This window comes from Esox lucius, chromosome 16 (genome assembly GCF_011004845.1).
Source record: "Esox lucius isolate fEsoLuc1 chromosome 16, fEsoLuc1.pri, whole genome shotgun sequence".
Lineage (NCBI taxonomy): Eukaryota > Metazoa > Chordata > Actinopteri > Esociformes > Esocidae > Esox > Esox lucius.
In genome coordinates, this window is record NC_047584.1 from 28,449,914 (window position 1) to 28,474,853 (window position 24,940).

Below are 24,940 nucleotides of genomic sequence, written 5' to 3' on the forward strand. Positions count from 1 at the left end.
CTAACAAACTTCTCCCCTGACCTAGTAAAATCTAACAGTATATTACGACGGATTTGTTCTTAAAAACAGTCCCTAATTATTTGTATATAAGCCACTGTATTACAGTTGGCATGTTTGTGCTGGAGTCTAAGCGTGTCTTGCTCTGGCTCTGATCAATCTTTTCCATGTAGACTTTGCGGAGAACGCCTACGAACAGTGAAAACGAAACCTAGGAAACCCGACCGATGATTACAGGAAATCCACTTGGGAGAACAACGTTGCAAAGTACTGTATAGGAGTAAAGTGTATTAGTTCCTACAATAAAAATTGTCATTAGAGTGAGCAGAACTGAGAATCCTGGTGAGTTAATTTTAATGTAACCAAATGGTATGCCTGCTGTGATTGTACATGATATGTAAGGGATAAACGCCATTGTCCGGCAAAGGAATGTAATAAATAATTTACTAGTAGAAATTACCTGTTTTATACAAATGAATAAAAGAAAAGGCGTGTGCGTCCTTATCGAATTCCGAGGCGCATTCTAAGATGTTATAACTTTTCCCATTTACTCTGTATGTAAATATTTACGTAAATAACTGCCAGCTATGCAAACATGAGAAAAATGTATCGCCTTCTGCCATTGCACGCATTTTTAACGTTAACCGTATACCCTCATTGACTTATGTTTGCGAAACATGTAGCCTGCTACACAATTTGGTGGTGTTAAATCCGTTTTTGGAAGCAAACGTGGAACAACAAATTCTGACGGTGAACAACCTGTCCGTAAAGTTGACGACGCTGGAGTAGATTTGTTTCTTTCCCTGACAGGAAATGTGTAATTACTAGGCGAATGTGCATAATCTCAGTGAAAATATACAATTATACTTCCCCCCAATGAGCGTTCTGTGGCAGGATCTATAAGTCACAGCGCATTGGAGAGTAATGCGTTAAAAAACGCCAAGCTATACTGCTCCATTCATATTAAGGAGCTAACAGATTACATTTACGACCTCGAGGTCCACTGACAAAAATATATCTGCTTGGTTGCCCCTATTTTCAGGTTTCTTTCAAATCTACATGTCACTTCATGTTACTACTGTCGACATCTGGGCTTTGTTCTGAATGGGGCTTTGGAAACAACAGCAGTACAGTGACTACAAACATTTCTTTTCATTCAATGACCGACAATGTACTTCGAGCGCTTTAGATAAACCCTGTTATCTATCGCCCAATTGAGCACAAGGGTGAAGGTAATATCCCAGTCATACACAAGGTATTATATATCATTCTCCAGATATGCATTGCGTTCCTTCAAGACATATTTTTCAAATAAAGTACACTAAAACATTCCTGCGTTTTCTAAATCTTCAGTTTCATAATGAAACATAATGAAACTGAGGAATGCCCACTCCAAAGTGTAACTTGACAGTTTGCTTAAACAATCATCTTCCAGCCCGGTCTAGCTGTATCCTGGTCAGCTAGGCTACATTTGGCTACATTTAGCAGTTTTCTCAAACTCAGCACCCTAACAGTCAGGCTTTAATCCACTTTAGTAACGTGTATATTTTCCTAAGTTATGGGCACTGCCGTTGTCATTTGATGCAGTCGCTTTTTTTTGGTGCACATTCACTGTTTATCTGGACAATGTTTTTTTTTTTTCTAGTGGCATCTTTTACGTGAGTTCATTGCCTCCTAGCAGTCATGTGGTTTGAGCTACAATCCTGAAAGTGATTGCATTTACAGTCATGACCACTTGGATGTTATTTAACAAATGTGGTGACTATGGGCCCAGCAGTTCTCTAGAATCAGTTATTTAAATGTTTATCCATCAACACCGTATTGCACAATCTCTTAAACAGTTATTTCAGAATTTTGACCTCATCATAGTTGCCAGTCTTTTCGAAAAACTCTATATTTTAAGGAATGAAGATGATCCTTATGCTTATATGAAACAGTTTGTTTGAATCCCGAATGCTGATTGGCTGATAGGCGTTGTATTTAAGACCGTATACGACTGGTATACATACCATTAAATGATTATTTACTTCTCCAATTGCGTTGGTAACGGGATTACAAGAGCGACAGGGCGTCTCCAGGGTTTGTGGTATATTGCCAATATACTACGGCAAAGTGCTTGGCTCCAGGCACTCGACGATGCATCATGCCCAAGAACAGCTCTAGCCGTGGTATATTGGCACCACATACCCGGTGCCTTATTGCTTTGATAACCAAAAACCTCCCCTCAGGACATGAAGTGCTCTTTGTTACTCTGTCACTTTAAGAACACCCGCATATAAAGAGGAACGGACAAGCAAAGGTAAGCAAATTTGAGCGTGTGAAAATTTAGCCCGATTAATGTGTTTCTGTTCAAAGTGATGAGTCAGTGATGTGTTCCCTCTAATATTAGTAAGTGTGAAATGTGTATTCACAAATTATTCACAAATAAACACATGGTCAGATTACTGAGCGAGTGGTTCTCCACAATGCACGAATACTCAAATATTCACTTAGCAAACAGTTTCATTTTTGGTGGGATGTTAGAGTAATACGGAAAGTGTACAATACTTTCAAATATTAAGCTTAATTTACAAACTAATTTAATCTTTTGAATACATTGGTGTGATTTGACAAGCCATATATTTTAGATTATTTTTAGTTTACTTTTTCTCATATATTTGACAGAAAATATTAACTTCACAAAAAAAGCTCAAAGTATTTTCATGAAATTTCTACTTCTCTACTGTTTCAAACTTTGTAGTGAATTCAAAAGAAACTGTATTTTATGTCAAATTGGGCATTCTGTAGTAGGTAGAGAGAATGATTTTGGAGCAAACAGTTTCTATGTAGCCTTGTTGGTAATCAATGCTGAAAGACAAACTGTAGAATGTAAGGTTGACTTAGGTATTTGATAATAATAGCAAGTCATTATACAGGTTATGCCATTGTAGACATCAGCAATGTAAAACCAAAATCAACTTCAGACAAAAGGGAAAACAGTTCTCATAAAGCTTGCTGTTTACTTTCATTTGACCGAATGACTAATCACCTCTTTACAGGTTTCAAAAACCTGACGGAAACTCAACAAAGTATTCTTCACAACGTCCGACGAGGGTGTCTACGCCGTAAAATGTCCAGACTGTTGACCATCAGCGAGTCGGAGGTGCTGGAGATGACCAGTGTCCTGCAGTCCCGCTTGGTGACTGAGGTTGTGTCTCAGGTCCAAGGCATGCTGAACCAGCTGGACTCTGCCACTCTGAACATTGCGGTCACCGGCGAATCCGGGTCAGGAAAGTCCTCGTTCGTGAACGCGTTCCGCGGCATCGACGCCGACACTCCACAGGCAGCGCCGACCGGCGTAACGGAGACCACCCTGGAGGCCGCGGCCTACAGCCACCCCAGAATCCCCACGATCACTTTGTGGGACCTGCCTGGGATCGGCACACCTGCCTTCCAGCCGGAGACATACCTGGAGCAGGTCGGTTTGCTGCAGTATGACTTCTTCATCATCTTAGCGGCGGGGCGATTCAAGGAGTACCACGTCCAGCTGGCCAAAGCCATTAGTCAGACCGGCAAGAGGTTCTATTTCATATGGAACAAAGTGGACAGCGACCTGGACGCCACGTTAAGACGCAGGAGAGGCAAGGGACTCACCGAGAACGAAGTCCTGATTCAGATCAGGGAGGAATGTGAGGGGAATCTGAGCAGGGCCGGGCTGGAGGGGGCCAAAGTCTTCTTGCTGTCCTGCTTCCAGATGCAGAGCTTTGACTTCCCCCACTTGCAGTCCACCATAGCCAGGGAGCTGGAGGGCCACAAGCGGCACGTATTCCTGCTGTCCCTGCCCAACGTTTCTTCTGCCGTGGTGGAGGAGAAGAAGACCGCCCTCAGGGGCGCTGTGTGGAGGAGGGCTATGGAGGCTTGCCTGACCGCCATTACAACCAGAGACGGCAGCCGCGGCGTTGTGCCGTTGTTGATCGACGTTCTGAGGTCTTACCAACGGAGCTTTGGCCTGGATACTGAGTCCTTAAAGCAGTTGGCTACACTGACAGGAAACTCTTATCAGGTACCAAAATGGGGTGTCTTGGTTTTTGTCTGAGCCTAACCTGATTTTAGGAGTTAAACCATTTTTATTATTATATATATATATATATATATATATATATATATATATATATATATATATATATATATATATGAAACGGTAGATTTTCGATGGAATATCTACATAGGCATACAGAGACCCATTATCAGCAAGCATGTTCCAATGGCACTTTGTGTTTTCTAATCCAAGTTGATCATTTTAAAAGGCTAATTGATCATTACTGTGTCATACATTAGACAATCTATTTTGAGAAAACAGACGCCTCACAGGTCCTCAACTGGCACCTTTATTAAATAGCACCCACAAAACACCAGTCTGAACGTCAGCAGTGAAGAGGCGATTCAGCGATGTTGGCCTTCTAGGCAGTTTTCTTCTTCTGTCTGTCTGTCTCTTGCCCATTTTAATATTTTCTTTTTATTGGCCAGTCTGAGATATCGCCTCCTCACTATTGACGTTAAGACTGGCCTCCTATAATTGTCATAAACAAATTATTTAATTGAAGATATTTAATCACTTCTGCTGTTAAACCTTTACCTGAAACCCCACGCCCCATAGGTGCTCCACGAGAGTGTCACCTCCTCCACAGGAAAAGAGCTCTCCGAGCAGAAGGTGCAACACTTGCTGAGTCAGATGGCAACCACACAGCAGACCTTTGCCTCTTACCTTGAGCAACGCGTGCCAGTGCTCGGCACGGTGGCTTCGGGTGGTGTTGTTTTCGCCTCCTGCTATTATCTTCTGACCTCTGCCCTTAACGACCTGAGCCAGGACGCAGAGAGAGTAATGCACGTAGCCCTTGGGATCCCTATCAGCGAGTAGACTGATTGTCGTTACATACTGACAGATGTCAATGCAGAATGGTTAATCTGATGTTTTGGTGTTTTTGTAAATACGTTTTGTGTATTGGAATATATAATAATACAGACAGCCAATTTATTTCCAATTAATGAAGTATGAAATATTATGATGATATGCTCTGTGATCACAAATACCCTGATTGTAACTGTTATTTATGCTGTGACTTCACTTTTGTACTTGAAAAAAAGTCATCTGTGATGATGATTATTTCTTGTTTTTAGAAAGAGGTCAAATAAAACTTTGAAATCTCTAAAATAGGATCCATTTGTTGAGTTTACATTTTCTACCCAAAGCATTTCTGTCAGAACAACAGCTAAGTTAATTATTAATCCTTAATCTTAGGTTCCATCTTCACAAAAATCACATTACATTAAGGTGCTAACAAATAAAAAACATTTAACCATAACAAATGGCATGATATGCTTTCTAAATGCTGTACATATACACATAAAAAAACCTCAAAGGCAATACTTGAAAGTCAAAGGCTATACAGTAACTAGATGTCTACTAAAATAATTACACTCCAGGCACATGAATGCAGTCATAGCAAAGTAAGGAAAACTTGGAAAAGGTTCCACCAGGTTTAGACTCAAACTGCTCCTTTACGGCAATCAGGATAAGAGGTCTGCTAAATGTTTTCTGTAGATTGCCATGATGGACAACAAGTACATGTACAAGATAACAATGTTTAGTGTAACAATTGTTGACATTGTGACTGAAAGTATTTCATTTTAAAGGTTCATGATACATTTGTTAATTTGAACCCCTTTTGTGTGTTGTAATGTTTCTGTAAAGATCGCCATGGTGGATAACACAGATCCCTTTTGGCCACAACCAGACTCAGAACTGGACATTATTACAGAGGATGAAATTACAACAGTAAGAAGAGAGGTTGAAGAAGCGCTGGAGAACGAGAGCTTGACCTCAGCAGCAGGCAAGATCCAAGACTACTTGGAGGATATTCAAAATGTGGAGCTGAACATTGCCATAACAGGGGAGTCAGGCTCAGGTAAATCCACCTTTATCAATGCTTTCCGGGGTCTAGATGATGAAGCCAAAGATTCTGCTGCAACTGGTGTGGTAGAAACCACTATGGAGATGAAGGATTACCCCCACCCAAAGCACCCCAATGTCAAGCTGTGGGATCTCCCTGGTGTTGGTACCCCTAACTTCAAACCTGAAGATTACCTACAGAAAGTTGAATTTGATCGATATGATTTCTTCATCATAATCTCATCAGAGCGTTTCAGAGCCAATGATGTTCTGCTGGCCAAGGAAATCCAGAAAATTAAGAAGAAGTTCTACTTTGTGCGCTCCAAGATAGATGCAACTATGGATGCAGAGAAAAGAAGGAAGAAGAATTTCAACCAGGATGAGACTCTAGAAAGAATCAGACAAAACTGCATCAAAGGTTTGATAAATGTTTTGACTAAAGTTTGATAGATACAATATTTCTGTAAGTAGATGTATAATACAACTGAAGAAACACTTCAGTTCTTATTTCAAATGAGTTACTGTGGTTTTATTTGCCTTTACTTTTATTACCCGTCAGGGCTTGAGGACCAGGATCTAGGCTGTCCTAAGGTCTTCCTGATTTCCAGTTTTGAGCTACATCTCTACGATTTCCCAGACCTGGAGGAAACAATGGAGAAAGAGCTTCCTGCTCACAAGAGGCAAACATTACTTATGTCCATCCCTAATTTAACCCTGGAAATCAACCAAAGGAAGAAAGAGGCTTTGCTTTCCCGTGTGTGGAGGTCTGCTCTAAAATCTGGTCTTGCAGCCACTGTACCTATTCCAGGGCTTTCCTTTGCTGCAGATGTAAAGATCTTGACAGACGAGATCTATAAGTATTATCATGCTTTTGGTCTTGATGATGAGTCTTTGCAGAACCTTGCTGAGAGAATGGATGTGACGGAGAAGGAGCTGAAATCCGTTATCAAGTCTCCTCTGCTCAGCGAAGTAAAGCATGACCTAATTGTAAAGATGTTGACGAAGGCTGCAGGGGGAGGGTTGATGATTGCAGAGTACTGGGCAAGTACTATTCCTGTCATTGGCTCCATGGCGGCCGGGGCGTTGTCATTCGGTACCACCCACTACATGCTGAAGAGCTGTCTGAATGAGCTGTCGGAAGATGCAAAAAATGTACTTATGAAGGCTCTGAAGGCTGACAATGAGTGAGATTGTTATAGAATGTCAGAGATTGTTTTTTTACTGCTTTAGTCACAGGTATGACCTTAAGTGTGAGAAGTTCTTAGTTCATATTGGGAGTTATTATTGAATCAAAGGTATCTTTAATTTTATAAAAGTTAATTATACCCTTGTCTGTGTTATTTCTGTTTCAAAAGCTTTTTTTATAGAACATGAAGATATATTCAGAAAAGGAAAAAAACACACAAAACCTAATAAATGTATGTCCCCTTCACCATGGATTGTCAGTAAGCAGACAGTGGCTCTCATGAGTATTCACCCCTGTTGGACTTCTACATACAGCTTTGGAAAAAAAAATTCTTTTTCTTTCCTTTCCAAAAAAGTTGAAAAGGAAGGTTTTGAGTGAGGAACAGAAGTGTTCAATTTGCAGTGGCGTCTTCATTTTAAATGTTCTGTTCTTCACTCAAAACGTTCCTTTTCGACTTGTTTGGAAAGGAAAGAAAAAGATGCAGTGGTCTCTTAATTTTTTCCAGAGCTGTATGTTATTGTGTTACAACATGAACTCAAAATGAATTCAATTAGGAGGAATTATTCTAAATGAATTACAAATAAAAAACAGAAAATAATTGAGTGCATAAGTATTCAAATCTTTTGTCAATATTTGGTACATCCACCTATGGCAGCATTTACAACCATGTGCCTATTTGGATGAGTCTCTACCAGCTTTACACACCTGAACATAGCTTTTCTTTGCTGCATACATTTCGCCACCTATCTTCACAAGCTTTCCAGGCCCAGATGCAGGGAAGCATCCCATCAGCATGAGGCTGCCGCCGGCATGCTCCACAGTAGGGGTGGTGTTCTCAGGAAGATGTGCAGTATTAGACTTGTGTCCAACATAGTATTAAATGTTATGGCCAAAAAGGTCTAATTTGGGCACATTGAACCATAGAAGTCTTCCACAGGCGTCCTGGCAAACTCTAGCCAAGATGTGTTGTCAAATATTTTCTTTTTGCCAGGTCACTGTTGTGAAGCACCTGGGCCATGTGCACATGTGCATGTGTGTGTTGGTATGTGGGCGTGTTTTCAGGTCATGCCATTGTGTAAACCCTTGCAAAGCCTGTTAAACTAGTTTATATTCTTTGTGTATAACTGGTCGAATATGAACTCAGTTCTATTTACTAGAAAGAAAATTGTTAGGGATTATAGTTATGGGTAAAATTCTGGCGAGGTAGAGGTTTCAACTTCAAGGAATAAGGCTGAAAAAGCACTGACGAGTCCTAATTTTTTTGTGGTAAAATCTGAAGCTAATGCCACTAGTCTGTACCTTCATTTGCCAACAAAAAAGTAAGTATTATAATTTTTTCAATAATTAAAAAAATGAATTAAAAATGGCTAGGACAGTAGTACTCTTCAAATTCAGCAATAGAAATGAGGTCAAACTACAATATCTTTCATAAACAGGCAGCTCATGCAAGGGTTAATGGGGATCCTAATGAATACAGGGCATCCAGAAAGTATTCAGACCCCTTTACTTCTTCCACATTTTGCTACAGCCTTATCATAAAATGGATAAAATAGATGAATTCCTCATCAATCTACAGGAAAAACTGGTTTGACAAAGATATTTTTGAAAATGTATTTTTTTTAATTAACAGAAATATCACAATTACATAAGTATTCAGACACTTTGCTGTGACACTCAAAATTTAGCTCAGATGCATGCTGTTTCCATTCATCATCCTTGAGATGATTATACAAATTGATTGGTGTCCACCTGTGGTAAATTAAATTGATTGGACATGATTTGGAAAGGCACTTACCTGTTTATATAAGGTCCCACAGTTGACAGTATAGAGCAAAGTCCAAGTCATGAGGTTGAGGGAACTGCCTGTAGAGCTTCATTCCAATCATTTTATAGATCAATTCAGAATACAAAACAAGAAAAGGAATCAGGCAGGTCTAGTTCAACTGGTCCATGTTTGGATGGGATGAATATTGTAACTCCTGGCTGGACTCGATCGATGGTTTCCCATGTGGTAGACTGTGTCTTTAACCACTTCGCTATTTAAACAGCGGGTGTTGTTGCATGTGACACGTGTGTTTAGATGTGGTGTCTGTTTACTTATGCATTGTTAAACCAATTAGTCAAAACTCCATGGATCTTGAATCTAGTTCCCTACATTAGCTAACATCCAAAACAACAACAGGTATAACAGGGACACTACACTACATTCAACACATTAAATTAAAACAGATTATTACTAGCTAATAGCTAAACAGTAATGAAAATAATGACTCCAATCACTCCATGGTTGTTTCCACTAAGCTATGTGAACTATGCTATGTAAATCAAAATCGAGAGGAATGTATTTGTTGTCGTGGCACTTCATCCATCGTAATATTACCATAAACAGTTTTACTTCAGGCTTATTATAATGTAGCTACTGAAGCTTGTAGCCAGCAAAGTTTTAGTCCAGCTATACAGCACCTATAATGAAAACAATGACTCCAGTCACTCCATGGCTCGTTCGTTTCTTTAGAAAACAATGACAGTTGAATAGCCAACCACTACACTATGTGAATCGAAAGCACAATGTTCCTTGCTGGTGCAGTTCGTCCATCAGAATATAACCGTAGACAGTTTTATTTTAGGCTTACTATAACGTAGCTACTGAAGCTTGTAGCCAGCCAAGTTTTAGTCTATCCAGAACAAATCCTAGTACTTAATTTGTTTTGTCCGTTGCGGGGATCGAACGCTGGTCGCCTACATGGCAGTCTGTGTCTCTAACCACAATGCAATTTAACAATGAGTAGTGAGTCAGTCTCTCCCCACCCAGTTACTCACTCAGTAAGAGACATTTGCTCTTCTTGGCCGGCTCCGCTATAGCGTTAGAAGCTTCTGTTAAACAGATCTAAAATGTTCCACTGGGCTGGTGCTCAGAAAATGTTTACTGGAGAGCTGCCAGTATGAGTAAGAGCATGTTGGATTGGTTTTTAACACCTGGTTCTATATAGCTTATAATCAACTCCATAGATCAGTGGAACCTAAAATATAATTCAGCCTATAAAAGTGAACAGACAATTCTGTGCGGAATTATACATTTTTGGGGATGTAGGAAAACCCAACCTGGTCTCAGGATATTATGTAGACTATTTTACGAAAATCCATGGCACCCGATTTCGTATGATATGTGACGTTATGTTAGGTTACATTACAATGCGCCACCAAACCGTATGATACATAATGAAATTATTAAAACGTAACATATCTTATGAACGCTATTACGTATAAAATGTTACAAGCGCAATTAAAACGTAAAATAACATACAAATGCCAGACAAATGTATGATATTTACAAATGCTATGCAAGATGTTTGACCTGTGTTTCAAACCAGCGACATTTGGATGAGAAGGCAGTCACCCTAACCACAGCCCCACACTGGATAGAATATCGCTAGAACATGTTATAAAAGCCTTTTATTGTTAAAGTTAGGTTACCGTTAGGCATCACAGCACTGGGGTTAGGGTTAAGGTTAGATATCACAGCACTGGGGTTATGGTTAGGGTTAAGGTTTGGGCTACGGTTAGGAAACAAAAAAGTTTAGGTTAAGGTTTGGTTAGGTCGCACAGCTCTCGGGTTCAGGTTAGGGTTTGGGTTAAGGTTAGGTATCACAGCACTGGGGTTTGGATTACAAAGAAAATCACTTCAAACATATTTATGTTGTGACAAAACCACTTGCTGTTGCGGGTTACAGGTTCCTCACTGGAGCAGTGGGTAGCGCACATGTCAGGGATGCAGAAGGTCGCCAGTTTGAAACATGGTTTTGATTTTATTGTTATTTTTTTCTCCATTCCGAATCTAACGTTATTTTACTGAACGTAATATATCTTACGTATAATTAATTATCATTTTATTGCATGACATAAGTATTTGATCACCTACAAACTAGTAAGAATTCCGTCTCTCACAGACCTGTTAGTTTTTCTTTAAGAAACCCTCCTGTCCTCCACTCATTACCTGTATTAACCGTTTGACGCGTACAGTCACAGCAGTGTGATCAGGCTAGAGTGGTCCCTGAAGCATACGATCACACTGGTGTGATTAGAACGTCTTGTTTAGAATGTACCATTAGCATGCCTAGCAACAAGTAACATAACAATGGCTGGTAAAACCGCATTATTATTTACTCACATTTAGCTCAAACAGTGTTTATAACTTTATTTCCTGATTGGAATTGTTTCAAGACCATACTATGATATTAACCAGGTAGAAAGCATTCAAATCGGGACAAGAAGTGTTACTTACGTACCAACAGACAGCCAACACTAATACACAAAAACAAATTATATTAGCGACTACTACCGATCAAAACCATTGCAAAAACTTTCTAGAAGTTACGTTACTCGTTATATGCATTTTATATAGTTTATTCATTTTCACTGCACTGAATTACTGGTCACAATTTGTTAGCTAGAGGGTAGCTGACGTTTGCTAGCGGTTAGCTGACGTTTTCTAGCTAGCTACAGTTATAAATCAACCAACTTTTGCAGCTCTTAGAATTTGATTCTACGAGAGAAGCTTGCAATGCAATGCATGTAGTGTTCCTTACCTAGCAAAGTGACTGTTCAAATGCTGAAGAGAGTACTGAAGTCACATGCAAAAAATTCACGCTGGGAGGTCGGTAAGGAATATTTGAAACTCACGCGTGAAAAGGTTAACTGCACCTGTTTGAACTCGTTACCTCTATAAAAGACACCTGTCCACACACTCAATCAAACAGACGCCAACCTTTCCACAATGGCCAAGACCAGAGAGCTGTGTAAGGACATCAGGGATAAAATTGTAGACCTGCACAAGGCTGGGATGGGCTACAGGACAATAGGCAAGTAGCTTGGTGAGAAGACAACAACTGTTGGCGCAATTATTAGAAAACGGAAGAAGTTCAAGATGGCGGTCAATCTCCTTCGGTCTGGGGCTCCATGCAAGATCTCACCTCGTGGGGCATCAATGATCATGAGGAAGGTGAGGGATCAGCCCAGAACTACACATGGCAGGACCTGGTCAATGACCTGAAGAGAGCTGGGACCACAGTCATCACAGTCAAATCCTGCAGCGCACGCAAGGTCCCCCTGCTCAAGCCAGCGCAAGTCCAGGCCCGTCTGAAGTTTGCCAATGACCATCTGGATGATCCACAGGAGGAATGGGAGAAGGTCATGTGGTCTGATGAGACAAAAATAGGGCTTTTTGGTCTAAACTCCACTCGCCGTGTTTGGAGGAAAAAGAAAGATGAGTACAACCCCAAGAACCCCATCCCAACCGTGAAGCATAGAGGTGGAAACATCATTCTTTGGGGATGCTTTTGTGCAAAGGGGACAGGACGACTGCACCGTATTGAGGGGAGGATGGATGGGGCCATGTATCGCGAGATCTTGGCAAACAACCTCATTCCCTCAGTAAGAGCATTGAAGATGGGTCGTGTCCTTGTCTTCCAGCATGACAACGACCCGAAAAACACACAGCCAGGGCAACTAAGGAGTGGCTCCATAAGAAGCATCTCAAGGTCCTGGAGTGGCCTAGCCAGTCTCCAGAACTGAACCCCATAGAATAGGAACCTAATAGAAAATCTGGAGGAAGCTGAAAGTCTGTATTGCCCAGCGATAGCGCCGAAAACTGAAGGATCTGGAGAAGGTCTTTATGGAGGAATGGGTCAAAATCCCTGCTGCAGTGTGTGCAAACCTGGTCAAGAACTACAGGAAACGTATGATCTCTGTAATTGCAAACAAAGGTTTCTGTACCAAATATTAAGTTCTGCTTTTCTGATCAAATAATTATGTCATGCAATAAAATGCAAATTAATTACTTAAAAATCATACAATGTGATTTTCTGGATTTTTGTTTTAGATTCCGTCACTCACAGTTGAAGAGTACCTATGATAAAAATTACATACTTCTACATGCTTTGTAAGTGGGAAAACCTGCAAAATGGGCAGCGTATTAAATACTTCCCCCACTGTCTACACATAAAAAAAACTCCAGCTGAAAGTCAAAGGCTATACAGTAACTGTAGATGTCTTCTAAAATCATTACACTCCAGGCACATGAATGCAGTCATAGCAAAGTAAGGAAAACTTGTAAAAGGTTCCACCAGGTTTAGACTCAGACTGAAAGTATTTCATTTTAAAGCTTCATGTTACATTTGTTAATTTGAACCCCTTTTGTGTGTTGTAATGTTTCTGTAAAGATCGCCATGGTGGATAACACAGATCCCTTTTGGCCACAACCAGACTCAGAACTGGACATTATTAAAGAGGATGAAATTACAACAATAAGAAGAGAGGTTGAAGAAGCGTTGGAGAACGAGAGCTTGACCTCAGCAGCAGGCAAGATCCAAGACTACTTAGAGGATATTAAAAATGTGGAGCTGAACATTGCCATAACAGGGGCTTCAGGCTCAGGTAAATCCACCTTTATCAATGCTTTCCGGGGTCTGGATGACAAAGCCAAAGATTCTGCTCCAACTGGTGTGGTAGAAACCACTATGGAGGTGAAGGATTACCCCCACCCAAAGCACCCCAATGTCAAGCTGTGGGATCTCCCTGGTTTTGGTATCCCTAACTTCAAACCCAAAGATTTCCTACAGAAAGTTGAATTTAATCGATATGATTTCTTCATCATAATCTCATCAGAGCGTTTCAGAGCCAATGATGTTCTGCTGGCCAAGGAAATCCAGAAAATTAAGAAGAAGTTCTACTTTGTGCGCTCCAAGATAGATGCAAATATGGATGCAGAGAAAAAAAGGAAGAAGAATTTCAATCAGGATGAGACTCTAGAAAGAATCAGACAAAACTGCATCAAAGGTTTGATAAATGTTTTGACTAAAGTTTGATAGATACAATATTTCTGTAAGTAGATGTACAGTACAACTGAAGAAACACTTCAGGTCTTATTTCAAATGAGTTACTGTGGGTTTAATTGCCTTTACTTTTAATTACCCCTCAGGGCTTGAGGACCAGGGTCTTGGCTGTCATAAGGTCTTCCTGATTTCCAGTTTTGAGCTACATCTCTACGATTTCCCAGACCTGGAAGAAACAATGGAGAAAGAGCTTCCTGCTCACAAGAGGCAAACATTACTTATGTCCATCCCTAATTTAACCCTGGAAATCAACCAAAGGAAGAAAGAGGCTTTGCTTTCCCGTGTGTGGAGGTCTGCTCTAAAATCTGGTCTTGCAGCCACTGTACCTATTCCAGGGCTTTCCTTTGCCGCATATGTAAAGTTCTTGACAGACGAGATCCATAAGTATTATCATGCTTTTGGTCTTGATGATGAGTCTTTGCAGAACCTTGCTGAGAGAATGGATATAACGATGGCGGAGCTGAAATCCGTTATCAAGTCTCCTCTGCTCAGCGAAGTAAAGCATGACCTGATTCTAAAGATGTTGACGAAGGCTGCAGGGGGAGGGTTGATGATTGCAGAGTACTGGGCAAGTACCATTCCTGTCATTGGCTCCATGGCGGCCGGGGCGTTGTCATTCGGTACCACCCACTACATGCTGAAGAGCTGTCTGAATGAGCTGTCGGAAGATGCAAAAAATGTACTTATGAAGCCTCTGAAGGCTGACAATGAGTGAGATTGTTATAGAATGTCAGAGATTGTTTTTTTACTGCTTTAGTCACTGAAGGCCAGCAATGTGTGATTGTTTTTATATATTCCTTTGCTTTGGGTATGCATGCAGTTATTAGGAGCAACTCAGCAAGACTTTCGTTTAAATTTTTTTGTGTATTGTTGTCTCTGTAATGATATTATACAGTATTCAGCATGTACATTTACACCACGAAGAATTGAAGTATAATTGATAAATAGGAAAAATAAAATAAAGCTGCACACATTATACATACATTATCATTTTAAATCATATGAACGTTTGTCATGTTTTTTAGATGTCATCTCCTGAATCTCTGATGCGTTACCATCAGGGTTGAGTAGGTTACTTTTTAAATGTAATACATAACAGTTACAAGTTACCTGTCCACATTTGTAATCAGAAACGTAACTTTTTGATTACTCAAACTCAGTAATGTAATCTGATTACTTTTAGATTACTTTCATATTAAGAGGGTTTAGAAAACAAATAGGAATAGCCTATAACCAATTGAACACCTTTTGCGGGATCAATCAATGTTAGAAGTTGAATTGCTGGCCAAAAATTGAATTTGCATTTTACCATATGGGTTATGTACAGTGCCTTTGGAAAGGGTTTCTAAACCATTGCATTCTACTTCAATACGATTGGGCTACATCCCTACATTACACATACAAGGTCTGTCAGATATTCAGTCATTCCAATTAATCCAATAACCCTTGTTCTTTTTATCTGAACATAACCCAAAATCTAAGGATATGTTATTTGTGTTGTATTCATGTTTTCTATTGCTTCTAACCATCGTTGAAAAATAAATGTAAATTTCCCGAAAAGCGTATTGACATTATTGTATATAAAAATCTGGATATCCATAGCTTTTCGCACGTTCACTCAATTTGCAGTAGTTCGATGTTTTGCTCCATGACCGCCAACATTGTCAAAACGTTGCAGAAACCCCAGGCACTTGAATGCACATTTGCAATCTTGAACACCCGCACACAAATACATTTTACCCACGCGAAGGTAACCTGCGATTAGGGCAACCAGCGATGGATTTTCAAAAAGCAAATGAAAGAAATAAACTGTGATTATAAACCTGCACTTTTAGTTTAAATTCAATGTCATCAGCAGCCAATGGAAACCAATTAACACAATATTCTGAGATGCAAAGCAAGCAGAATTACATGGCCTACCTGTATGGACTGAGTTGAGGTGGGTAAGTCAAATGCAAATAATCATCCTACAGTACAGTGCTTCCCAGCACCTTTTCTCCTCAAATATCGTGATAAATTCCTTATAATGTTTTATCTTGAATGCAGCGCCATGTTAAAGCTATCTAACAAATAATTGCCTAATCTTATTCTACTAAACAATTCCTGTCTGAGTTCTTCAGTTCAACTCTTCCTGGCTGTGTTGTTTGGCGCATTTGACGAATAAACCTTGCAACTTGAAAAATATATAACACCAGAACCTATCGCCTATCATTGTTCTGAGAAAGATGCGTCGAGGAGATAACTAAATCATATTTTATGTGAGTCGGCTTAAATTATTGTAGATGTGCTCTGTTTTTACCATCCATCCAACCAACCAAACCGGAGAAAATTCAACTAGCAGTTGAATCCAATTGCAGTTAACAAACACACCACCCGATGGCGGCATTGAGTTACAACACTGTTTAGTAGTAATTATTTCAGGCAGTAGATGGTGGTAGATGCTCACTTTATATGGGTTTCTACAACACACTTTAAAAACGTGTCTCTTATTAATCTTTTTGCTGGTCTTTCTGATAAAACCAGATAATGCTGCAGGCCAAAGGTATCATTGCTGCCTCATATGCATTTTCAATAGTTTTTTGGAAAGAGGAAATCTGTATCCAGTATTGTGGTTTAAAAAGTCTATGTGATGCAAACACCAAATATTATATTTAGTATACACAAATTAAACAATATATATAATATACATTATATATGATATAACCATTCAGTCCCACATGGCACCCATGGTGTGGGATTCAGCTTGTATCACTGAAGTTTAACCACCTCAGAGCTGAAGTTCATCAGCCTTAAAGCAGAATTCAGTATTTATCACTGGAGTATAATATCCTTAGATCAGGATTCAGTCTGTATCACTGGAGTATAATATCCTTAGATCAAGATTCAGTCTGTATCACTGGAGTATAATATCCATAGATCAGGATTCAGTATGTATAACTGGAGTATAATATCCTTAGATCAGGATTCAGTCTGTATCACTGGAGTATAATATCCTTAGATCAGGATTCAGTCTGTATCACTGGAGTATAATATCCTTAGATCAGGATTCAGTATGTATAACTGGAGTATAATATCCTTAGATCAGGATTCAGTTTGTATCACTGGAGTATAATATCTTTAGAGCAGGATTCAGTCTGTTCAACATTATAGTAGGTCACTCGTTCGCGGAGCATTTACGGTAAACAGTGCATTTGTAGACTCAATAAATAACCCTTTAAAAATGTGATTGTGAAATATCCATCAGGTCGGATACACAGACAGACCAGAGCCCTCCGTCCCAAGGAGTTATTGTTAATTTCTCCTTTCAACAGGAAGGGGAGGCAGAGAACATGGAGGCAGAGAACTCCACCCCCATCAGTCTACCATCAACACTGAACACGAAGGCAAGCAGAATAACATGAATACCTGATGCGGAGGGAACAGAGGGAAAGTTTCATTCATTCTCAAGGTCCGAACAGTGGGGAGTGACATTTAAAAATATGAATAACTTGATCCTCTTCCCCGTGGTTGGAGCAGACTCCCTGTTCTCTCCTCAGCCATTTAACAACCTGCAAGAGTCACTTTCATCATCAGTGACATCATCAAAGAGATATGGTTTCCAGCCAATGAGTGGCTCAGCTTGCTAACCCAAACTGCTGCCTGGCTTCACCTTGTGGTGGGTCAGGGTTTTACAAGCTACTGTCAATAGTCGAAGGAATGTTTGCCTGTATTGGTCCACCTGGTTAGTCGAGAAGTGTAATATGAAGCCGTACAACTTGACGGTACGTGTATCAGAGGACATATATCCCAATGTTTGACTCTCCTGCAACCCTTGGGAGTTGCTGTTATTAGATTATGTTACAACTATCAAATATCAAAACATTGGAGTGAAAGAATAAAATCAACCAATGTCTTTTACCACTTAAATTTTTATTGAGATCAATAGTGATCAGTTGTGACAGACGTGATCAGTAATGCAGCAGAGTATCGCATCCTTGATGTTGTAAGACAGAGATCCAGCTGGCTCTCCTGTTAAGGTTATAAATATTCATATGGGTTGAAAACCCTTATTGTGGCCTTTTCAGAAAGGTTGTGGGACATTTCCACTGTCATTGAAATTCGTAATTGTCTTTGTCTTCTAATTTTGAGGCAGTATTGCTGTCCTATGAACTGTGGTTTTATAACAACTAAGACTTCTGCTGTACATAGCAATCACTGAAGGGAACAGGTATAACCTTTTATTGTTCAGTTTTTTGTTGTTGTCTGAGATGCTGTGAAAACCCTTGACTATGGCTGGTTTACATTAAGCTACATTTCCCGAGACATAGCTAAGAAAACCCAAGACACTAAATTATTTTGTTTGCGTGAACTTGCAGAGACTGAAAGTTTTGCATGCGTGAAGACATCGGTGTCCGAACTGTATCTCGTTTCTGTGTAGTGAAGCCAAGTGGGTGGAACTGATGGAGGAGGTACAGTATTGGTGGGAACAGTTCGGGCTGGCACGAGTCAGGTGATTAAGCCACTTCCGTCTTGGTCGCAGGAGAAACATTTCAGTGTTTGGCATGCAGCGATATAGATGGATGGTTGGAGTTTAGACTGGAATTTCAAGATATTGAAATTCAACACTACTGTTGTTTGCTCCTTGGGGTTTAAGGCCGGGTGTTTTGTAAAAGCACTTTATGACATCTGCTGAAGTAAAAAGGGCTTTATAAATACATTTGATTGATTGAGTGAGTGAGGGTGAAAGGCAAAGCAAATGGGCTGGGTAGGACCAGGTCCAAGTTCCCAAGGTACGCTAGGTTTTAAGGTCGTGTAGCTGTGTGTCCTAGTTTATGAAACTGCTAACCTGGGTGCTGTAAATAATGAGTGAGTGTATAAATGATGCTGGTTGGTGACTTGAATACATGTTGTATGTTGTGTCTGAGAGGAACTGATTTATATTATAGCTGGTGTTCCTGTCGAATTGTTGAGGTGTTGAAGATGTCAGTTGTGTGGCCCTGACTATATATGGGGGTGAGTTGGTATTTACGTCTGGTGTCTCTTTGTATTGTAGTATGTTGGAGGTAGGCTGGGAGATATTAATGTGTTTTTCTTTATTGGTGGCTGTATGAATGTTTACCACTGTTTCTGTAGGGAGATTGATTTAGTTGTAGGTCGAGAGAAGGTTTTTGTATAGTTTATTTAGTTTCTTTTTTTTGAGTTGAGACACTGGAAGCCAACTTGTCTATGCACATGTATTTGGAATCTCTTTTTATTAACCTAGATAATTGCTATTTACTGAACCAAATAATAAACTTGACTTCTTTTGTAATTATTTGCTTTCTGTGTTACTGCTTGCCTGTTATGGGCCCTGGACCTGCTTGCTACAGTGACCTAGGATTACAGTAGTGCGCGTACATATCGCTAGATTATCCCACAGTTGACAGCCGCAATCCTGCGTGGTACGTCTCAAGCATGCCGATGACAATTCAAACGCTGTGGACGTTATTACGCAAACTTAGTCCATCTTGCGTTTTATTCACTCTCTCTCGTAATGTAATCAAAGATTGTTATTGAGGGTGATGTTGGGACGCAAGATGTCTCAAGATGTCCCAGACTGCCTTCATGCCTTTAACCCTTGTAACAAGACATTGCTGACATGTCCATTAGTTGAAGGTATACGGTTGTTTTGAACCTCTGTCACATACCATCTTACAAGTCTGTGTTTTGGTATCCCGGAGCTCTTTCCTGCGGCAGAAGTCTTTTGTTCATCCAGGCAGTCACTCAAACTGTCTCTCGTCACCACAGAATATTTATTTACTGCTTCTCAAAAGGCCTTGTGAAACAAACCGTGGACCGAGAAAAATAAGAAACAATCTGAACCCCGTGCCCCTGTCAGCCTTGGTGATGACATCTTCCAAGGGCACGATAACAGAACAGTGTTCCTCACGGTCTGCCACCCAAACAGCACCCTACACTCTACATAGTGCACTCCAGGACATATGGTTCTGGTCAAACATAGTGAACGGTGTAGGGATCATGTCACCACTTGCAATAGCAGGAAACAGGCAGCTTCACTCTGCTACAGAGCTCTTATTGGAGACCCGCAATACAGGACCATCACTGGACCACATTACAGCCTATAAAGGTAAGTCTTTCAAGTAGCCCTGACGTTTCTAGTCCTCCAGTTGAAGAGCTGTATTGAAATCTATGAGAGCTGTAGTGAAATCTGTGAGTGAGCTGTAGTGAAATCTGTGAGTGAGCTGTAGTGAAATCTGTGAGTGAGCTGTAGTGAAATCTGTGAGTGAGCTGTAATGAGATCTGCGAGTGAACAGTAGTGAAATCTGTGAGTGAGCTGTAGTGAAATCTGTGAGTGAGCTGTAGTGAAATCTGTGAGTGAGCTGTAATGAGATCTGTGAGTGAGCTGTGGTGAGATCTGTAAGTGCGCTGTGGTGAGATCTGTAAGTGCGCTGTGGTGAGATCTGTGAGAGAGCTGTGGTGAGATCTGTGAGAGAGCTGTGGTGAGATCTGTGAGAGAGCTGTGGTAATCATCATCACTCTGTGAGATCTATGAACAGGGGCGTTGGTTCTGTTGACTGGAGCTTTACTCTACAAGTTTGTATTGTGTTCTGGTGTAAGACATGTTGCCATTAATTTCCCAGACATGTACTGTATGCCAGGTTCATTAATTGGGCACTGTTGGATATCCAAGAACCCATTATCCTGCGTTCTATAAAGTGTCACAACATTATTGACGCAGAAACGGAATGTCTGAATACACATACATGCAGGATCGACCACTTTGCTTTTAACCGTGTTGCTGACAGTATCTGACTAAGTTGATTCAGAAAAAACTTTCAGACAGTCTTTAGTAACATTATTTAACATTTTCTTTTTTTGTAAAAGGAAGACAGAGAGAGCTTTTCAGTGCGATCAGCGCCTTTGTTATTATTGAACTATGTTAATGGCAGGCATATCCATGGCAATTATATATAATTTATCACTATATATGCCTATGTGATATTTACTCATGATGTCTCTTTTTAAAATTATCAAACTTGATTCATATAGCACATTTCTTATGTTAAAATGCAATCCTAGGTGTTTCACGAGTAAAAAGCAAAGGAGTAGAAGCAGAATTCTGCAGTAGAAAATCCAGCCCGGATACCTGTTTGTAGTTATTGCCCTCACCTGTGTTTCCGATCACTCCCTTTTTAAGGTCCTTCTACCCTCTTGTATCTTATCGGTCATTGTTTGGTTTTGTCTTTTTGTAACGTTGTTCCGTCTTCATTTTTCATTTTGCTACATCTTAGTTATTTTTATTAAAAGTCCTCTGTACTCCTTGTTTCTGTGTCCTGCCTCCTGCTCTCAATTTTAAAACAGGGGGGCAAGACGAGGAGAAATACAACCCCCAGTACATTCCACTGAGCTGAATCTTTTAAAGCTTTTTCCATTACTTTTACTGAACAAGTAAATCAAAACAGATTCCTAATTAATAAGTATCATCCCACAAAACTGTCCAAATGAATCATTCTCAAATTCACAAGGAATTATTATATATATAGAGTAGATGAATAAAAGAGATGGCCTGTTGAAGTTAATGTACTGCAGCATGATATTGACTGTCACAAGAAATTATACGTTTTACGCAGGTAATGATAAATACGGTTGGATAGTAATGTGTTGATCCATGGGTTCAGACATTTGTAGGTTTAAGAATAGCATCATGCTCAGTAAGGCAAAGCATACAGACAGCAACGTATCAAATACATGGCTGATTCCAGGTGGTTAATAAAATGTCTAGATGACCAAAGCAATTATTTATATATTCATACATAAATTGCGTCAGTAGAAAATGATCCTTCCTTTTGACAGGATTGACCATTCAACTTCTGTGTGTGGCATCAGTATTTATTGTTCAAAGCTTGTTGACTTGTTTCTGTTTAACACTATTCTAACTTTGGTCATTTAGAGACACTCGAACGTGAGAGGCAGAAGTGAACAAAAATCAGTTTAATTAATCACATTGATGAAATGTGATTTGACGTGTTGTAAACAACATTTAATGGGAAATTGGCGACTGTGAAGATACATGAACACAGAGACACACTCGCACACACTTATACATACACACGCCTGAACACCCAAGTGTTATAGTTCACACTTTGATATAGTAGTTTAAATACTTTTTCTTGTTTATCAGTGTGTTCATGTAGTGTCATTGGTGAATGATTTATGTTGCATGTGGACCCCAAGCGGGGCAGCTGCTGCCTCCGCAAAAGCTAGTGAGGATCCTGATGAATGAACAAATAAACACACTGCAAACATAAGACCACACCCTTAAGTTTTGACCACACCTATTCAATTTAGACCACACCTATTCAATTTAGAGTTAAGACCACACCTGGTTGTTGATCTTGTTTTGATTCCCAATAGTAACAGAACGACTTTTGTTCCCCTTGACAGGTAGATCTCCAGAAGCTTTTCTCCTGTTGTCTATCGTCTGGGTCCATGAGAACCCTCAGGTACCAGCCCCCGAAGCAAACCTCAGAAGACGTTTCCTCTTGACTAACCCTACGACACTCCATCTGGCCTGGGCGTTGCTCTGACTTCACCTGTTCTGATCTATTCTGGACGTTGGTCTGACTCCACCTGTTCTGATCTATTCTGGGCGTTGCTCTGACTTCACCTGTTCTGATCTATTCTGGGCGTTGCTCTGACTTCACCTGTTCTGATCTATTCTGGACGTTGGTTTGACTCCACCTGTTCTGATCTATCCTGGATGTTGCTCTGACTCCACCTGTTCTGATCTATTCTGGGCGTTGCTCTGACTCCACCTGTTCTGATCTATTCTGGGGGTTGGTCTGACTCCACCTGTTCTGATCTATTCTGGGGGTTGCTCTGACTCCAACTGTGATCTCCACCATGGACGATGCCTCCGCCCCACCCTTCTCAAACCACACAGACTGCCAGGTGGTGAAAGTCCCGTACCAGCTGTTCTTTGCTCTAGGCGCGGTGGCATTTGGTGAGAACCTGCTGGTGGTGCTGGCCGTGGTGCGCAACAAGAACCTCCACTCGCCCATGTACATGTTCATCTGCAGCCTGGCCGCCTTCAACACCATCTCCTCCCTCTCCAAGACCTGGGAGAACCTGATGCTGGTGCTCAGAGACGTGGGACACCTGGACTCCAGAGACGACCACGTCCTGAAGGTCGACGACGTCATGGACACGCTGCTCTGCATGTCCTTGATCGGTTCCATTTGTAGTTTCCTGGCCATAGCCGTGGACCGCTACGTCACCATCTTCCACGCGCTGCGCTACCACAACATCGTGACCACGAGGCGAGCCACCGCCGTCCTGGCGGGGATCTGGGCGGCGTGCGGCGGCACCGGGGCGTTCATGGTGGCGCTCTTCCAAGCCGCGTACGTCAAGATCCTCTTCCTGGTGCTCATCGTCGCGTCCCTGCTGCTCATCCTCTTCCTCTACGGCCACATGTTCCTGCTGGCCCGGTCCCACGGCAGGAGGATCGAGTCTCTGCCGGGGGGCGCCGTGCCACGCCGCAGCCTCCGGGGGGCGGTGACGCTGACCATCCTGTTGGGGGTGTTCATGGTGTGCTGCGCGCCCTTCTTTCTGCACCTCATCCTCGTCACGGTGTGCCTGGACAACGCGTACTGCGAGTGCTACCGCTCGCTGTTCCAGCTGCACCTGGTCCTGCTGATGAGCCACGCCGTCGTGGACCCCGCCATCTACGCCTTCCGAAGCGCCGAGCTGCGGCACACCTTCAGGAAGATGCTGCCTTGCTCTGACTCACGGCTCTGCTACACGGTCAAGGCTCTGTTTGAGTGAACGGGTTTGCCCCTGCTTTCCAACTGACTCCCTATTCCCATCGCTGCGCACTGTTCTAGACTAGACTGGTAGATAATGTGTCTCAGTGTCTGAAATATCCGTCCTCTGTCAGGTGTCTCTGTGTGTCTGCAGTATCTGTTCTCTCTTTGGTGCACTATGGTAAATTTAGCAAACAAGGCTATGAAAAACTTTACGGTTGTTTGCCATCTTGATCTTACACTCAACATATAAGAGAAATCTAATATTTGATTGAGGTGAAATTGTCAAAAGAAAATCTTGATAACAAATGTTTTTCTCAAAAGCATGTCACAATTATAGGGTATGCATTTTGTACTTTGTGCATCCTGGCTAAGATCAAAGCACTGAGTCTTCTCTTATAATGGGCGAACACACAGCAAGGGATGTGAGACCATTAATTCTTGGTCCTTACTTGTGGACCCTCTTCTTTGGCTAATGACCTAGTTTTATCCTCTTCACGGAGGCAGACGGATTTTATATTGGTTTAACACTGCCTGGTACTTGACAGAGTCCATGATGCCAAGTATTTTAATGATGTTTCCCCACAACGTTTGGAAGCAAAACAGACACACGATATTACATGTCCACTACCATACTTCACAGTGGGTGACCCTATTTCTGGGGAGCCTAAACACATTTTGTTTGATTACTTTTGTGATCGCATGCATATGATACTGATTCACAGCATATGAACAGCCAGCGTCTACGAACAAAAACCCGACTTTCTGGCCGTCTCAGAATCTTGGCTCGGAAAATTACATTCAAACAAGGAGCATCCCGTTCCTCGTTATCAATTTATTTTCCATCAAGATAGGTCCTTCAAGGGTGGAGGGGTAGCTATCTTTTGTCAGGATAATCTGCAGTGCTCTATCATTTTATGTTAATCTGTGCCCAAAGCTGCAGCTTGTTTAAGTCCAAGTCTCAAGAAACATTTCTTCCTTGCTCCCGATCTGTCTACCTCCCTGCATCCTTCTCTCTAGGCTTGTCCACCTCTCTGTTTTTCTTTTCTCTCTCCCTCAGTCTTTTCCTCCCTCTGTCTCTCTTTCCCTCCACCCCTCTGTTTTGCATGCACTCTCTCTCTCCCTTCGTTTCCTCCTCTCTCTGCCTGTTTGTTCC

The 24,940-nt window shown here is 41.1% G+C and overlaps 2 protein-coding genes across 7 annotated transcripts; both read left to right on the top strand.

The window, feature by feature from the left end:
• LOC105016511 (interferon-inducible GTPase 5) lies at window positions 1-15,131 on the top strand. 4 transcript variants are annotated; one of them, XM_034286964.1, is made up of 4 exons: window positions 1-339; window positions 5,729-6,344; window positions 6,486-6,864; window positions 14,468-15,131. In XM_034286964.1, exons 2-4 carry the CDS (start codon window positions 5,735-5,737, stop codon window positions 14,715-14,717), a joined length of 1,239 nt encoding a protein of 412 aa, XP_034142855.1. In that variant the 5' UTR covers window positions 1-339; window positions 5,729-5,734; the 3' UTR covers window positions 14,718-15,131. The 4 variants fall into 4 exon arrangements, with proteins under 4 accessions (XP_034142855.1, XP_019910105.3, XP_019910106.2 ...); XM_020054546.3 differs by lacking the exon at window positions 14,468-15,131 and having other exon boundaries at window positions 6,486-7,246; XM_020054547.2 differs by lacking the exons at window positions 5,729-6,344; window positions 6,486-6,864; window positions 14,468-15,131 and adding exons at window positions 3,036-4,039; window positions 4,634-5,176 and having other exon boundaries at window positions 9-339.
• mc2r (melanocortin 2 receptor) lies at window positions 8,348-24,866 on the top strand. 3 transcript variants are annotated; one of them, XM_010880373.4, is made up of 3 exons: window positions 8,350-8,431; window positions 17,314-17,450; window positions 22,427-24,866. In XM_010880373.4, exon 3 carries the CDS (start codon window positions 22,886-22,888, stop codon window positions 23,804-23,806), a length of 921 nt encoding a protein of 306 aa, XP_010878675.1. In that variant the 5' UTR covers window positions 8,350-8,431; window positions 17,314-17,450; window positions 22,427-22,885; the 3' UTR covers window positions 23,807-24,866. The 3 variants fall into 3 exon arrangements, with proteins under 3 accessions (XP_034142856.1, XP_010878675.1, XP_010878674.1); XM_034286965.1 differs by lacking the exon at window positions 17,314-17,450 and having other exon boundaries at window positions 8,348-8,431; XM_010880372.3 differs by lacking the exons at window positions 8,350-8,431; window positions 17,314-17,450 and adding an exon at window positions 19,974-20,108.
• The last annotated feature ends 74 nt before the right edge of the window (window positions 24,867-24,940 follow it).